This window comes from Sipha flava, unplaced genomic scaffold (assembly GCF_003268045.1).
Source record: "Sipha flava isolate LNK unplaced genomic scaffold, YSA_version1 49633_pilon_pilon, whole genome shotgun sequence".
NCBI lineage: Eukaryota > Metazoa > Arthropoda > Insecta > Hemiptera > Aphididae > Sipha > Sipha flava.
The window spans coordinates 1-18,285 of record NW_020273341.1 but is presented as its reverse complement, the minus strand read 5'-3'; the positions used below and the strand labels follow the sequence as shown (position 1 = coordinate 18,285).

Sequence of the window (18,285 nt, the reverse complement as noted above, 5' to 3'; positions counted from 1 at the left end):
AATTCCTTTATTTAACTTATAAAATAATCACATTTAAAATAAATATTGTGAATAAATAATTAAAATAATTTCATAATGGTGATTTCTTTAGTTAATTTACTATATAATTTTTATTGATGGATATAAGTACTTAAAATAGTTTTAATGTAAGTTGATGGATCCGTTAAGTTTAAACCTGAAACAAAATATACAGTTGATTTAGTAATACAAATTGATCATGAAATATATCTGTAATTTATACAACAACTAACAATGATAAGAGGTAAGGCAAGCATTAGTACTTATAAACATTAAGAATTAAAATAACAAATATCAAATGTATATAATATTACTAAAGTAATCCTAAATTATATGTTGCAATGTCCAATTAAAGTGGAAACATTTGCAAGGGGAGCTTTATATTACTATGCACTTTTATTTTGTGTATTATGCAGCCAACAAATCTTCAGAGATCCACAAATATTTATATATTTATAAAGTTAGTTATATTTTTAGACATATTTAAATTATTGAAGGGAAAATAATATATAATTATTCACTAATACATAAAATTCTTATCTTACGTGCAACATCACAAAATTCTTCAAACGAGGTACAAGGTAAAAAGTCTTCACTGAAAGTAGCCATCATCTTCTCTGATGATTTGAGCAATGATTCATCATTTTGACGGATATAATCAGCTAAACAAACTGACCAACTTTTATTTTCAGGTACCTCGACAGCCTGGAAATAATAACACCAATATAAGTATTTAATTATTTAATACAAATGTATTAATAAAAATATATCATTATAATCATTACCTTAAAATAGTATTCATACATAGTGTTGATTAATGCAAAGAACATCAGAGCTGGTTTGTAAGCAATGTAATCATGAGGAGTCATAGGCACAGAGCGTACATTAGGTGCTATAGAAGAATTTGTATGATAAACATGAGCCATTAATATGATTTTATTGAAATGCATTAAATGATGAGTTGATTTCCATTTTGGATACGGTGTTAACATAATAGCCATAGTAAGCCAATATAATGGACCTTCAGTGTCATACAAACTATCAATCAACCGGTCAGAAGGTTTTGGTTCTAAATATGCAAGTAAATTACGTTCTTCAGCGCTGGATCTCCTTGTCCTGAATAAATATATGGTAAATAGATTAAAAGTTATAATAAATTACATACCATCTATTAACTAAACATGACAATATAAAATTAAATCAATACATACGTGTTTATCACATATAATGACATATGCATGAGGTATGGTACTAGATTCATATTAGACTGAGGTCCACCACCTCCAGTATCTTCATGAAAGCTCTTTTCTTGAGCAAATCTTAATAATAGTAACTTTAGATCATGAACAGTTTGCATATAACTTATATCTCTTTGGCCAGTAGCTTCTTGTAAATATGAGTTATGTCTTGCTAAACAATTTGCATAAGCGGATTCAGCAACCGAAGGACCCCACATAGGTAATAAGCCATTACACTTTGTATTGGCATTTTGTAACGCTGCAGATTCCCATTCATCACGAACCCTTGCAAGTCTATTAAATACAATTATATGAATAAAACCTATTTTGATTTTAATTTTAGTAAACAAATAAAAATTAAATATTAAAAGAACACCACACTTACATGTGTTGTCCCGTTTAACACGCATATAATGTAACAAATTTGCATTTAGTAGTTCAAAAGTAATGATATAAGCTTTAGTGTTAAAGTAAATTGAGCTATAATAATACTTTAAATGAAGATCATTATCATTATCTGTGTTTTGTTGGTTGGTTTATTTTGATAGTTAAATTTTCAAGCGAGTTATGAGATTTTTTTTTTAAATTGTAATATTTGTAAAATTGTAATATTTTACATACTCATAACTCACTTAAAAATTAAAGTATCAGAAAAAAATTGAACAAAAAACAGATAAAGTTCTTCCCTTAAGCTTTGATTATACGTCAGTTTACTCTAATATTAAAGCTAATATCACTATATTTGAACTACTTAACATAAATTTGCTATGTTATACATTTGTCAGGAGGAGAAAATATATAAAAAAATAAATATGGGTGTGGTGTCCTCTTAAATAATATTATACTATATTAGTATGTTTGATGCATATTAATAAATTATAATAATACATTAAAATTAACTAATAAATATTATAAACCATTATAACATATATTAGACTTTAACTATTCATTTTGAACTTAATACATATATTTGGGGAGTTATAATGCTATATAAGCTACCAATAAAAAATCTATTAAAAAAAAAATTGTATTATTAATTATTAAATATATATTGTCATTAAAATATATCCCAAAGCAGATGTTATAATTTTTATTTATTTTAAATTTTATATTGATATTAATAAATTATCTAATACATGACAAATTAATATCGATACAACTGATATTAAACTAACTACTTTATTTAAATGAAAATCAGTTAAATATTTTTTTTAAGCATATGATCAAAAAAAAATTTATACTTAACAAAATATATATTTTACATACTTAATAGTTTAGTATATTCCTTACCTAACCGCAGCCATATGACAGTCAAAATGTACCACATTGAAATGTGTTACAGTACTGTAACCAATGGTTTTACGAGCTTTCACTTCGTGTTCTTCAATTACACACCTCTTGGTAAAGGTATAAATACCTAATACTTTGTTAGGTTGGAACTTATATCCTTCTCGACAAATAACACATACTAGTCCAGTCTCTTCTCCTAAATCTTCAACTTGTTGTAACAATGAAGTTTCAGCAGTTACTTGCCCTTTTTCATTAGTACGCATTCCTAATTGGCCAAGTTGTTTTTGACGCATGGCCATTGCTAATCTTTTCTTCTCAGCTTTAGTTTGTTCTCGGACTTGTTCTATTTTTTCAGCCATTTTAGTATTCGTTTTTAGAGCTTCTAATAAATTTTCTGCTAGAGATCCAACATGTTCATCTGATGACACTTGCTCTAAGCAATGAACAGTTTGAATACATTCATCAGAAACAGCAGTCTAAAAAGAAAAAAAAACATTAAAAAATTAAACTAAAATTCAATAAAAAAATTTAAAAAACAATGCAATTCTAATACTATTAAGTATTAATAATAATATGTATAGTAGAGTAACATACCTGGGTTGGTTCATGACTATTAGCTAATCCAGTCCAAAATCGTAATATATATTTTAACGAAGGTTTTGATATAAATTCTTTCCATTCATCTTTATCACTATTCTTGTTTAAAGTTGATTTTACAGTAGGTGCATGACGCTATAAAATATAAAGTAAATAATAAATATTAAAAAATATATAGAAAATTATCGAAATAATAATTTAAGATTCAACTTACTGATATATATTGAGTGACATTATCAATAACCCCCAGGGAAAGTATATAATCTTTTAGGGTATTTCCAAGTGAATTATTTTCTATGCCATAGGTCAAATCACAAAACAAATTCATCTAAATATATTAAAATAAATTATAATAATTTATCATTGTTTATATATTTATAAGTTTCAAAAAAGGTAATTTATTTCAATACTTACCATTTGTTCATCTTGAGCAGAGTGGACATCATCGAATTTTTCAAAATCAGAAATAACAGAAGCAAAATGGTCCATAAGAATAATCATTTTAGCTTTATTGTTGTATGTAAGAGCAGCTAAAACCCGAGTTAGATGCTGAACAATTGTATACCGAGCATTTGAAGCACAGTGTAATAGGTAACGAATATGATCATCAGGACCAAAAGTCTCTGATAATTGAGCAAAATCTTCTAGACTTTGAGAAGTAGCTTTTGAGAGTATTGTTTCTAAAATCTATTTTTTTGTAAATTAAAAAATGTGTTAAAATTAAATAATAATTTTTACTTACGTCAAGAGTTTGTTCAGTTAGAGCAGTATTTGATAAACCATCAGCTTCATTACTTAAACATAACTCAAGTGTACTAAGTAAAATTGGTATGGATTCTAATTTAGGATCAGTTAATACTTCTTGATTATGTTTTACCCGAACACAAAGACCAAGTAGTTTAAGTAGAACTTGTAAGAGTGGACGTGACCTTGATAAATCTTCTATTGTAGATAATCGATTTAATATGACTTCTAATCCACGACATTCGGCCATTACATTAGCCATTTTATAAACTTCTTCATAATTGATTTCTGTGTCAGATTTAGCATCTAATGTTTCAATAAATTCTTCAGTAGCATCTCCTAATAATCCTCTCATGCGATATACAATATGCATAGCTTCACCACCTTCTGGCAACCAGATTTTTTTGAATACCTAATATAAATTCATAAACAAATTATACTTTTGTATTTAAAATATAAATGTAAATATAAAATTTTACCTCTTTAACTGGCAAATCCAAGCTAATAATCTTATTGTTAACCAAAAGTTCCATACCATTATCATCCTCAAGTAAAGCAACTAATTCACAATCTTGACAGATCTTATTTTTTACATCTCTCATCAAAGGACCAAGGCCAGGTTCATTACTGCTGTATGGATTACCTAACATACGACCCTATAAAATAATTATTTAAAATGTTTTTTATTCAATTAACAATTATATCTGTAAAACATTACAAATTTAAGATATATAATAAAATAACAAAACAATTTAATGGTATAATATTATTAATTATTATAATTTTATCTTAAATAATAGACCACTTACTTGCAAAAAATCTTCTTGTTGAGGATCTTTATCTAAATTCATGTAAAATTCACCAACATCATTTTCTTCAGGGTAAATAATTGAACATAATCTTTCAAATACAAAAACTGGAGTACGTACATCCTGTGGATCACACTTTTCTACAGTTTCTACACAAATTGCCATAAATGCTTTAGATTCAGTTTCAGTTCCACAAGTCATTTCTTCAAGAAGATCCAAAAGCTGAGATTGAGTTTCATCAATTAAACGTGTTCTCTGAACAACCAAACGACGAAGGGATAGATATCCATTCAAAATAGCCCCGACAAGCCTTCCTTTATACTGTTGTTTTATGCTCTCAACTTCCAAAAATGATGCCAATAATCCTGTTAAACTTTTCAAAACAAACCCTTGAGCTAAATCTGAAGTTAATGTAGTTTCTTCCAAATAATGCAAATATTGGATTTCTTTAGTGATTATATCAGAAATCATTATAAGCACTCCTCGCAATGCCAAGTACTGCTTCCAAGGAGTTTGCTGTATTAAATTTTGATATAAAGCTAAAAATTCAGCACAGTTTTCTCCTGCACTTCCAAGTTCTGTTAAAAATCCAGTTAGTAAATCTAAAATCTCTAAAAATATATATTGGTCAATAATTGAGGCATCCATAGTTAAATAACAAACTGTACCTCTTTTTTTTCTTTCTGGTGCTTGAGCAATACCCTCAAATATAGCACATGCTACTTGTCTTAACAACCTTGTACTCGAACAGAATAAGAAATGTTTCAACCAAGAAGATTCTATTAAATGGAATGGCTTAACAATATCTCTTAAAGTATACAATCGCCATTTTTTGAAATATTTAGAGGCTAAATAATATTGTCTTATTTCATTCTAGAAAATATCAAGTATAATGTTTTATTAATTTAAATAATTTTATATCAAGAACATTAATGATAATAGAATGTACATAAAAGTTATTTATTTTTCCCTATATAAAAAATAAAATGTATTATATGATAACATCCACTTAAATAAAAAAAAAATAATAATAAAGGAGTACACTTAACACCATGAGTTTAAATAAATGTATCTATTAATTTATAAAGTTTAAAATCATTAAAAAATTTGAAGTAAATTTAATTTAAAAAAATTAATTAATACCTTTGATTTAGGTTTTTTAATTGGAATATCCAGTACTTTTTTTTGAAGTCTTTGTCGCCATGCATTAAACATATGTTCAGGACTTTGTTTAGCCCATTTTCTAAAATCAACCATCAAATGATCGGACATTTGAATAGTTGATAAACTTTCTGTAGATTTATCCTAGAGAAAAAGAGATTCAAAAGTTATTAAAATAAACATAATCATATCAAATAATAAAACAATTTATAATTCATTAACTTTGAACCTTTTTGTTTTATTATTTAATGTGATATATAAATATTGAGAATAACCAATACTAAAATAATATAAATTAATTATTTTAACTTAAGTTAATTTAATTTAAGTAACAAGTGACTAATATAATATTATACTGAAAAATCAACACATACATATATTACTATAGATAATAACAAATGGTTACATCGAAAGAGGAAAAAATATAAATATTGAGATATTATGATTACTACTTATTTTGTTTCAAAAATATTTTTCATAGGTAAATATAATTAAATTGTTTTACATATAACATTCAATAGATTCAAAGTATTTAAGACAACAGATATATATATATATATATACTAGACCAAATATCTAATTTATAACAGTAGCTAACTTATTAAAATATATTAATGATATTAAAAATATATATAAATTGAAAATATAAAAATATATCAAATTATATTAATGTTGTTATTTTTTTAAAAAAAATAACTATAAATTAATTGAAACTAAATTTGAAATAATTTACCTTGTTTACTTTAGCTATTGAAGCTGGTGGTTTGATAATATTGCGCATCATTTTTAGACATGGCAATGTTATATATGTAACAATAGCTGATGATTGGAATTCTTTGCAAGTCATAAAAAAAAGTTGCATTACACATTTGGCTTTTTGTTCCCAACATGAATCTTCTTTATACAACATTGTTGCTAGTAAAGATATCTCTGGTCTAACAGCAAAAGCTAAATCAGCATTTGCTATTGGGCCCCGAATCGTTAGTGATATTCTTTGACTTAATAATCCACATAAATCTTCAGTTGCTTTTTGATTATCTTGTATTAAAATACATAATAAATTTCTTACTTCTTCTTGAGTCTAAAATTTCAAACCACAAATAATGAATATGATATACATATATTAAAAAAAAAAAAAAAAAAAAAAAAAAAAACAATTTTAACTATTACTTGAACTGAGCCTTTTCTGATATTATTCTCAACAAGTTCTTGAATGAGCCCTTGTTGCAATAATATTTTACGCAATGTCATGTTTGTAGCAAGAGCACGTAACATAACAAAGCAATGTTCTAAAGCTGCTGTTATACACCCATAACAATTTGTATTAGGTAAAGAGCATGCTGATGGTATATTTTGAGAAATTGATAAAGATGTAAAAGAATCAGATACTGAAAGAGAACTAAAACTGCCATTAAAACGAGTAGTTGATTTAGCTTGACCCAATTGTTTTTGGTCATATGCTATTAACTCTTTACGGCTAGCCAACACTTTCTGAAATAATTAATAACAGTTTAAATATTAAAAATACAATCAAAAGTGATATAAGGTATTAAATAGACAAAATCAAATTTAAAACTTAATATTCACTTGTACAATACGGCTGAGATCTTCAAAAGTATTACGACATTCAGAGCCATACTTTTGAGCTAATAATTGAATAGATCTATTGACTTGATGTACTGGTCCAGAAGAAATATTATTGTTCATAGCACCATTAACAACAGCTGCAAATCCTGAGACAGGAACAACATTTGGACTTTGACTCTCTTCTGCATTTGTATTATTAGATTTTTCCAAACGATTTTCCATAACTTTAACTAACATATTCTAAAATAAAAATTTTAATATACTGAATTAATATTTAAACTTAAATTGGTTTTAAATTTTTGAAATTTATTAAAATTTAAACTTTAAATTGAAAAACTATAAATATTTTACCTCCAAGATAGGTTTTGATGACACTAATTGTTTATATAATCTATCGGCTTTTTCCAAATTTGAATTAATGGAACTCACAGTTTTATTTCTATCATCATCATTTTCAATAGGATCAACGGCACAACAAGGCTTAGCAGTTAATACATAATCAAATTTAGCATATTTACAAAATCCACAAGAATGACAGAGGAAAGGATCTTTTTCATCATAGTTTATAGCCCTTATAGTAACAAAACAAAAGTAAATATTATGAATGATAAATAAACAATAGTAAGTACTAGGGTCAACTTACCGGCATTTATGACACTGAAATACATTTTCACCACAATTAGAACAAACTCCAGGATTTGCTGGAACTGTCGCACTACATCTAGGACACTGTAAAGTCTCTGATGAAGCATGCAAATTTTCATAAAAGCTAGCATATTCTATTAATAAATTGCATGCTACTATTGGTACAGCAAATTCGACTTTTACTTCAGTTTGCCCAGATGTCAATGTGATTTCTTTTGCTTTATGCCACATTGCTGGTTTATTTTTAAGTTCTACCACAGCTTGTACATATCGATTGTTGTAAAATATATTCATTGTGCGTACCATTTTAGTACGCTTTAAATCAGTTATACGCAACACAATTTTATTAATTGTATGACTTCCCATAAGTTTAACAATTTGGGTAGTAGTTGTAAACTTTGAATCTACCTTAATGGAAGTCAATTTGATATTGCTGAATGGTATTTCAGGGTTATTACAAACCATGCATGGTTCACTTTCTAAATAAAAACCTTCTAAATCAACATACTGTGATATTTGTGTGTACAAATTAGCATTAGGATGACATGCCAATTTATAATTTTGAGTTCTTAGCAGTTCAATCGCCTGTTCAACATATTTGGTAGATGTGGCAGCTTTCTGATTGTATTTAAAACTAAAATATCCTAATAAGTCCACAAACTGAGATGCTTTTCTTCCATATGTTGGCAATTGTGGCCATAAAGCCCACAGTAATTCAAGTAATTTTTCTTGATCATCATGTTCTGAATTTCTATAAATTGACAATACTAATGCATGAGCTTGCCAACGAATATGTGTAGAATTTGTTTCAAGTAAAAATGTTTTAACAAAACGTGTTAAAGTATCTCTACTTAATCGCTTATTCATTTCTTTAACTAGTATCATACATTGAGCTTCTTCAAGCATAGCATTCTCAATATCTTCAGCTACTTTAGAAACTTTTGATTTGGATTCTTTTGTAGAAGGTGTTCCTGATTGGTTTTTAGCACCACAAATAGCATACTGAAGCAAATGTAAAATCGTAGAAGATACACCCTCATCTAAAAGACAAGCTGCACGCATTAAATACATTAAAACGGTATTATCTTTTCGACAATATAGCTGCCAGTTTAGCATACGGCTTGACGCAATATCTACACAAATTTTTACATCTTCGACAATTTCAACAAGTTTATCATATGTTAAATTAAGAGATGGTTGTAGATTTCGGTCATTAATAAAGCATGTAAGTTGAAAATTCTAAAAATAAAATATAAAATACAAATATATACTAATATAAAAAATTTAACTGAATTATAAATGTGAATTAATTTTATATTATACCTTCATACTAGTTGACAAAGCATGCATATCTCTAATCTGGCGATATTTATCTTTGTTTCCACATACAAATAATAGTAGTTTTCTAACTTGACGTTTGATAAATGGGCTAATTGTTTTTAAGCTCATAAATTCACACAATACAGATAACCATTCCTAATGAATGAAAAAATTTCTGACTGATTCAAAATCTCCAAATTAATTAAATTATTTTAAATACATACTGCTTCAAACGATAATTGCGACCAACTTTTCTGTATTTGATATGGTAAACGTAATAGCATTTCAGTTAGAATTATAGGGTAGTTGTGAAAAATATCTTTTGTTTGGCTAACTGAATAAGGTTTTAAAAAAAATGGACTCATATCTGGAACTTGTGGTGGACCACTTGGTTCTAACAAAACACTAACAACAGTGGCACCATTATCATTATTTTCGCTAAAACTAAAATATTTTAAAATAAATTAAAATACAAATCAAAAAGAATAATTAATTTAATTATTACCCAGCCCAATATTCTTGTAAAGCTTTTAATGCTTTTAAACAACAAGGTATAAATTGAGCATGTTTTAACATAGATGCTGCAGTTTGAGATAAATAAGTAGTATGATCGGATGATGATTTAGAACTAGATTTAGGCCTTGCTAATAAAACACCTATAAAATTAAAGATTACAAAAATGTTTATAAAGAATATTAAAATAATTTTGAAATTTACCAATAAAACGCATAATAATTATGACTATTTCTCGCTGTGGATTTCTTATATGTAAATTAGAATCTTCTAATGTCTCACGACAAATATATGATATAAACATTTGCATAAGTTCAGTAAAGTATTCTTTATCTCTTTCATTATTTAAATCCATATCTGCCACAATTGAAGACACAACCTAAAAATAAAATTAATAGATATATTCTAATTTTCATTAACAATTATAATTTTCTTAAAAATAAAAGGAACTTACACATTGAATCATAAACTACAACAGTATATATAATCTAATAATCTTACTTGGAAAAATGGTATAGCTCTTGTTCCTCCAATATTGTGAAGATTAGGAATATGATTAATAAACTTTTCTAACAAGGACAGCCTTAAGGTATGTAAATGGTTATTTATTTCTAAATCTTGATCATAAGCGATTTCTACATCTAAATCTCCTCTTTCGACTTGACTCTAAAAATATTAACAACACACTATTAATATAATATATTATAAATATGAATATAATACTTACAATTTCTGTTGGTGATGTTCTTAAATTGCTACTTCCTGGTACAGCATTTGTATCTTCATCATCAGAGCCAGCTGCAGATGCAGTTGTGTCACTCAAATGACCTTGTTGTGTAGATTGGACTTCAGAGTTTTGACCGTTTTCATTATTTTGTGATGATATTTCTTGCATATTCTAATTAAACAATTGTTAATTATTATATAATTTTCAAATGCTATAATTTTAAATTAAATTATCTTATACCCTTAATTCAGGCGGTGCATTTAATCCTTGTAATTCCACAAATCCTTGTTGCAAACCTTGCCTTATATTTTGGAGTTCTGCATTATTACCCATTCCATCATTATCCTGCATATAATAATAATAATATAAAAAAGCTTATTAAATTAAATAAATGATTAACTTTTTAAAGTATATTACTTGAAGACTCAATGCAATAGCCAATTCTACCATTGCTTCATCATCAGCATCAGGTGGAATAATAAGACCAGGAAATTGGACATTTCCAATTAATACCTCCATATTTTGACGAACTTGTTCTTGTGGTTCAACTACAAAAGTAATATATTGTCATTTTTTAAAAGATAAAATCTGGTGTTTATTAATACTGTAGATAAATTAATTACCTCTAGGATCCAATAAAATAATTGGTTCATCAACTTCGTACTGAATATTTTCTTCTGGAGATTCTTGAGGAACTTGTATTTCATTTTCAGATTCTTTGTTGGATGACTCTTTTACTAAATTAGAATATTTTTTATAGCAATTGTAATAAAAATAAAATGTAATGAAAATAATTTAATAGCTTATTTATTAATTACCTTCAACTGACTCTTTGAAAGAAATATCTCCACGAACTGAATTTAGTTTATTCTTCCCAAAAACATGTGGTTTTAATGCTCTCGAAAGTGCTAATTTAGCAGTATAACTAACTGCTACATCTTGGCATAATAAGAAATCTAAGTAGAACTTAGATATTGTATTAATCTGAGAATGTTGAAAACCAGTATATTCATAAAATAATAAAGAATGTAAAATTTCAACAAGAGCATAAACAACAGCTTCTGTATGTTTAAGACCTAAATATTAAAAAATGTTAGAAATTTAACAAAACATAACATTAAAAATACCGATTTACTACTAACCAGGAACATAAATTGTGCAGTACGATGGATTTTTTGGTCTATTAAAGTATAAAATCCAAAACACAGACATAAGTTTGTGAATAAGTAATTGACATCCAATAGTTGACTGATCAACATTCAAATTTATTTCTGAAAATAAATACATTTATGATTTTAAATTGATATTCTAGAAAAGCAATGGTGTATCTCTTTCTAACATCAAATTGTTATTACAAAATTAATTTAGAATAAATTATTTGCTATAATACAAAAAATAAACATTTTATAATTTTTTTTTTTTTTATTATATATTTAAAATACAGATTTTTTTTATAAATCCACATAAAGTAACAAAAATATTGCTGTTTAATTGAAATTATTAATCAGTTTTGAAAAAAAAATTCTATGTATAAATTCTATATAAATACATAAAATAAGACATATGTTCTAGAAAACTGAATATATTTTTTTACTTGCATCGACAGTGTCAAAAACACTAAATCAGTATAAAATTAAGATATATTTACTAAAAAATAATTTAAAATAGTATTTTGAGTAAAACTTAAAAATTTATTTGCATTACCTTCATTCTGCGTAAATTCAAAGTTGGATAAATTTTGTGGTCTACTAACTGCAATACCTCGAGTTATTAAAACAAGTCTATAATATGCTTCAGCATCTATATTTTTATCTTCTTGTTCTAAATCATGTAAAGATTGAAGAATATAATTCAACATAGATTGATCCTAAAAATAAAAAATTATACAATTAATGTTATATACTAGAAATTAAAATTTTCTAATAAATTTGATTTTACCTTAAAAGTATGAAATTCTGGTTGCAAAACAGCTAATAATGATTTAGAATGAAGTTGAATACATGCTTGAGTACTATGATTTAATAATTTTAGTGCAACGTTGATAGCTTTAGTTTTATTGGATGAAAATTTCTCCGTATCATCATTCAAACAATAATTTGATACGCTAAAGCTATTTTCTAATACTGATAATAATCCAATGACAAATCTATAAACAAAAATTATTATTAACAAATAAATTATATATATGATAAAAAATAAAATATCAAATTTAAATCATAAATAGTTATAATGATTACTATTCAACTACATTTTATATATGCAAATCATAACGATTTTGTACACCTATTTAATATACCTATTATTTGTACCTCTTTATTTATTTTGATAGGAAATAAATTCAATTTTAAACCATTGGTATATTAAATTGTTGTTATGAAAATTTGATTATTATATAAAAACAAAATAAAAATTATAGATAAAATCTAAGGTAATTACTATTTTAAATCTATTGTTTTACAAATATTTATGTAAAAATATAGGTTTTTTAATATGAAAACTTAATTTTTTAATATTTTTAAATATTTTACTTGTCTAAATGATTGATGGTAAATCCAGTTAAAGGTAACTCTTTCTCTTGCGAATTGAACTGATTGGTTGTAACTACAGTACTAGAAGAAGTTGAACCATATATTGTACCATTACTGATTTCATCAACTTCATCAGGCCACCCAAATGACTCTTTAGTTTTTCCATACCTTTAAGAGTTTTAACATATAAAAATTTAAAATAGTATATTATTGATTAATAAAATATAAAAATAAAATTTTAAATACTAACACTTTCACAGAATCAATCATAGTAACACCTTCTGGATCTCGTGATGGACCAAACACAATTACTAATTTTTTATCACTTTGAAGGCTTTCCTCTCTGGTTAATGGAAAATCAAACCATCGACTTCGAGTAATAGGTACCAATGGCAATGTGCGTCCTAATACCTCTATATAACCCGGAGCACGCCCTGTATCTTGACTACCAACATTAATTCTTATTCCAGCAATTACCATAGTAGCATCATTATTAATAACTTCAATACTAAAACGAGGTTTTGTTGACACTACATACATCCCTAGAGCAGTTATAAAATGTATTAAAAATTAAATAATTTTATCAACTAAATTATACCTTAAAAATTAAAATACATAATAAGTATTGATACAGCATATTTTCATTGTTCTTACCATTACTATTCAGTCTATTTTTTATTTGTTGAGGGTTGTAAATTTGTAATAGATCATTACCACCAAATTCAATTTCATTCATAGTTACACAATACTCAAAGAAATCAATTGGAAATGATGAACTACTTCCTGAAAATTAATATTAACATTTAGATCTATGTAAAATAAGAAAATAAATATGTTTAAAGAGAAAATAAATACCTGAGGATCTTCCAGATTTATTTATTTTCTTTTTCTTCATTTTACAAGACGTTATATGACATGAGGGTTGAATAGATGGTGAAAGCCAAAAATCTACAATAATTTAATTTATATTTTTAGAAAAATTGCAGTAGGTATATTAATTCTCAATATTATACTAAAAATAAATTTATTATAATTCTAATTAAAAAAAATCTTTGAAATACCATAAATCAAGAAGTACTATATCAGTTTTTCAATAATAATTAATAATTAATGTTAAAGTTAGATGGATGAGTAAAGTGACAAGAGAAGATAGAATAAAGAACGAATAAGTGAAAGGTAGTATTGGTGAAGTATTGATAGTGGATAAGATGAAAGAAAATAGACCGAGATGGTTTGTGATTTGGGCATGTGATGAAGCAAGAGGAAACAAAATCAGTAAGAGTAATTATGAAAATGAATGTTGAAGGGAAAAGAGAAAGAGGAAAAACAAAAAAAGAGATGGTTGGATACAATTGAAAATGATGTGAGGGCTGTTGATATGTATGTAGGGGATGTAGAAAATCAAGAGGAGTATAGGTTTAGGATAAAGGTGACCGACCTCAAATAGTAAGGAGAAAAGAGAGGAAGAAGAAAAATTCATTTTAAAGTTATCTTCATGATATCATACAACAAATATTCCTTTTAATACTCAAATACTTAAAACAAAAAATTTAAATAATATTAAATTCAATCCATTCCAATTAGTATTAAAATAATAAAATTAATTTACACTTGTAAATTAGTAATAGTTTAATTTATATATAAGTATGTTCATATATAATAACTTATACAACGAAAATATAAGATCACCTGTTTGTTCTTTAGCTGCTAAGAACATACGTAAACTACCATCTTCACATAAAATTATTAAAGTTGTTCTATAATCTTCACTTGATAAAGGATGGCGTACAGCTACCATATCTGTAATCTTAGTCTTAGTTTGAGCCAACTTAATTTCTTGAAGACTAATAACTTTTGGTGTTATCATAAATACGACTGGAGTATTGCCTAAATAAAAATTAAATGTCAATTAAAAATACATAAATTATTTTAAAAAAAATATCAACATTTTTAATTTTAATCTTACGTTATGAAAATATGAAGAAAAGCCTTATTATTATTTAATTAATAAAAACATAAACCTTAATGTTAAATATTTGATGATTCTAAACTTACTTGACTGCAATATTGCACATACTAAGCCAGGATGTCCAGGAACTTCAGACCACTGCCACATTGGTTGAGTAGGAGGTACAGAAGTACTTGATTGACTAACATTACTCTTATTTTTTGCACTAGGGCTTGATGTTTGTGAATTAATGGCAAAAACTGGGTGCAATGTAATAACACCACCTTCATATCCATCTTCATCTAAAGGTGCAATAAATGTGCGACCAGGAGTCACATAACTAAACATTAATAGTGATAATGTATGTGAATAATAAACTGACACACCACCTCCACAAACTTGGCCATTTATATCCTAAAATATAAATAAAAATGTTTAATAAATAAAAAATAAAAAATTAACAAATATGATTATATTTGTACTTACACTAATATCTGGATGAACAATATCAATAGTATTAGTCACATAAAACGGACCATGAATAGCTGAACTGCCTAAATCCATATCTTGTGTGTATATATAACCTCCGGAAGATATTAATATCATGGTTGACCTCTCCTAAAAAAAAAAAAAATAACAATTTTAAATCATTAATTTATATCTAAGTAATATACATATGTATGCAGCATGATCACCATTTAAGATATCAATAAATATCTCAGCTTGGTATTATAAACATAAAACAATTTTGAATACAAACTATTAAATAATTAATATTATAATCAAAAAGTATTGTTTTACCTCAGTACACATAAATGTTACATCTCGTATTTTTCCAGTAGGTACAAGAAAATAATATTGAGGACTTAAAACATCTTTGGATAAATCATAAATTTTAACAAATTCAGCAGACACCAAAGCTAAACTAGTTTGTGATCCAGGAAGCCAAATTGAACGAATTATGAAATTTCCTACTTCTAAAGTTGGATGAAGAACAATGTGCTCATTAACAGTTCCACTTGTATTGAATGTTAAGATATGACAGTCCTAAAAAAAAAAAAAAAAAATTATAAAATTATAACTAGTCATTTAACATTTAAAACATTTATAAAATGCAATAATTTATATAATACCTTTAAGCCACACACAGAAAGGAAGTCTTCATTAACAGGATTTGCAGTAACTGATAAAACAGTAAATGGGATAGAAACAGAAGATAATCGTGTTAAAGTTAATTTGCGTTTTGATACATCTGATTGTTTTAATAATGAACTCATTTGTAGTACTGCTATTTTTCCTTTGTCATGAGATACTGCAACTAAACATAGATACATACATCAATATTATAAATTATAACATAATGCATCTTCCATCACAAATTTTTAATTTTGGAGATATTTAAATGTACTACTTAAAAAAAAATCTATTTTAGGGGATGGAAAGCAATCATTTTCTATTTCTGTAAATTGATCAAATACTATATGTAACATAGTAAAATATGTCTTTCATTTTCAGAAAAACTATAATGTCTATATAAATAAAATGTGATGTCAATTGTAATTTAAAACGCTTAGAATTAAAATACTTATAATCAATTTTTCACATAATTTGTATATTTTAGCTCAATTTGAAGTCATTAGTATAAAAATAAAATTGTTTAATAAAAATGTTATAGGTTTTATTTTTAATCTGAATTGTAGGACATTTTGAGTATAATACATGAAGAAAATAGAAATAATGTTATTTTGAACAGGCCATTTTTACAGAAAATATATTTTTACCACATCACTCTCAACCAATGATTCAAGCTTTTAATATTTATAACTAAATAACAATTTATTTTATTTTTTATTTTTATACATCAATATTCTTCCCAGGAAAATATCAAATAAAAAACATGTAGCCATGTAAAAAATTTAAAATACTCTAACATAAATAATTTTTTTGTAAAAAATGATTATAGAAAAAAAATCATTCAATATATTTTACACAAATATTATATATATGATAAATATCAAACATATAGAATTAAAAATATATTTACCTAAATGTTGTCTTTTGCCGTGCAGAGATGATAAACAACACATGGCAACACGACGTATCATATGAGCAGAAAGTAGCTGCCGAATAGTTTGACCTTGATCTCCGCTAAAGTTCATCTTTACATTTTCAAAAGCACCTTCTTGAGATCCCATAGTAGGCAACTAACAATTAATATTTATGATATGTATCAATTTTAGTAAAGAGATTTAATATTAATCTAAGAAAATGTATAAATACCATTATATTATCTGATACTTCAATAGATTTCTCTAATTCTTGTAAATCATTTAATGTATCTAATGCTCTGGTATTACAACCAATTGCAGAATTTTTTTCACCAGATTTTATAACTACATTCATTAATTGAGAACAAAGTTCTAATGTTGGCTCGATTATTTGAGAATGATCCACTATTGTTGACATCAACAAATTCTTATAAGTTGCTAACAATGAAATATTATATTAATTATTCTTCATAAAATAATTAAATATATATTTAAAAATTTAAATATCATCAATTAATTACCAGTAAGTGAATTCAATAAAATAGATTCATAATCTAAACTTCTTGTACTCATAGTTCTCGGATCTTGATTTTGATCTGTAGCTGAAGATGAATTATAGGCATCCACTCTTTCTTGATCAGTAACTGGGTTTCCACCTTCAACAGAAGCTATTTTATCTCGCTGACTATTTGTATCTATTGAGTTAGGATTTCTTTTGATTAACGCCTATAAAAACATTTATTTTTCTTTTAAATAAATAAATATATATATAAGAAATTAAATAAAAATCAAATGAATTAAATCTTCAAAATAAAATTATGATAAAATTAACAGTTATAAATTGAATACCTGACAGAAATTGTTTTCTTTTGCACCACAGTCACAGAAAAAGTTTCCAAATTTAGCATAAGTAACATCATGACCTCGATGGCATACTTTAGCACAAATGCTACAAACCCCAACACCTTCAATCATTTTACAAGTATGACAATGATACCAATGTTGATTCATAAATTCTTTTTGGGTTACAGTAAATGTGCAGAGTCTATAGTATAAGCTATCTTCATCCTTAACAATTAAAAATATAATGAATTTATAATTTATATTAATAA

General features: G+C 26.0%; 1 protein-coding gene across 1 annotated transcript; it reads right to left on the bottom strand.

Moving 5' to 3' along the window:
- Window positions 1-76: 76 nt before the first annotated feature.
- On the bottom strand, window positions 77-18,235 carry LOC112690226 (E3 ubiquitin-protein ligase UBR4). Its single transcript, XM_025564187.1, has 44 exons — window positions 18,023-18,235; window positions 17,695-17,899; window positions 17,406-17,611; window positions 17,170-17,329; window positions 16,259-16,443; window positions 15,927-16,172; window positions 15,612-15,743; window positions 15,233-15,539; window positions 14,867-15,064; window positions 14,033-14,125; window positions 13,832-13,960; window positions 13,428-13,719; window positions 13,178-13,345; window positions 12,588-12,795; window positions 12,354-12,516; window positions 11,792-11,920; window positions 11,468-11,725; window positions 11,273-11,386; window positions 11,067-11,197; window positions 10,890-10,994; window positions 10,650-10,820; window positions 10,424-10,588; window positions 10,127-10,301; window positions 9,915-10,065; window positions 9,634-9,853; window positions 9,413-9,565; window positions 8,088-9,328; window positions 7,796-8,015; window positions 7,445-7,684; window positions 7,028-7,348; window positions 6,591-6,938; window positions 5,840-6,001; window positions 5,369-5,569; window positions 4,697-5,308; window positions 4,367-4,543; window positions 3,886-4,299; window positions 3,558-3,830; window positions 3,358-3,471; window positions 3,141-3,278; window positions 2,547-3,022; window positions 1,230-1,550; window positions 804-1,134; window positions 564-723; window positions 77-175 (listed from the first exon to the last, which is right to left on the bottom strand). The coding sequence occupies exons 1-44, from the start codon at window positions 18,182-18,184 to the stop codon at window positions 111-113; spliced, it is 10,440 nt and encodes a 3,479-aa protein (XP_025419972.1). The 5' UTR covers window positions 18,185-18,235; the 3' UTR covers window positions 77-110.
- Between the last annotated feature and the right edge of the window lie 50 nt (window positions 18,236-18,285).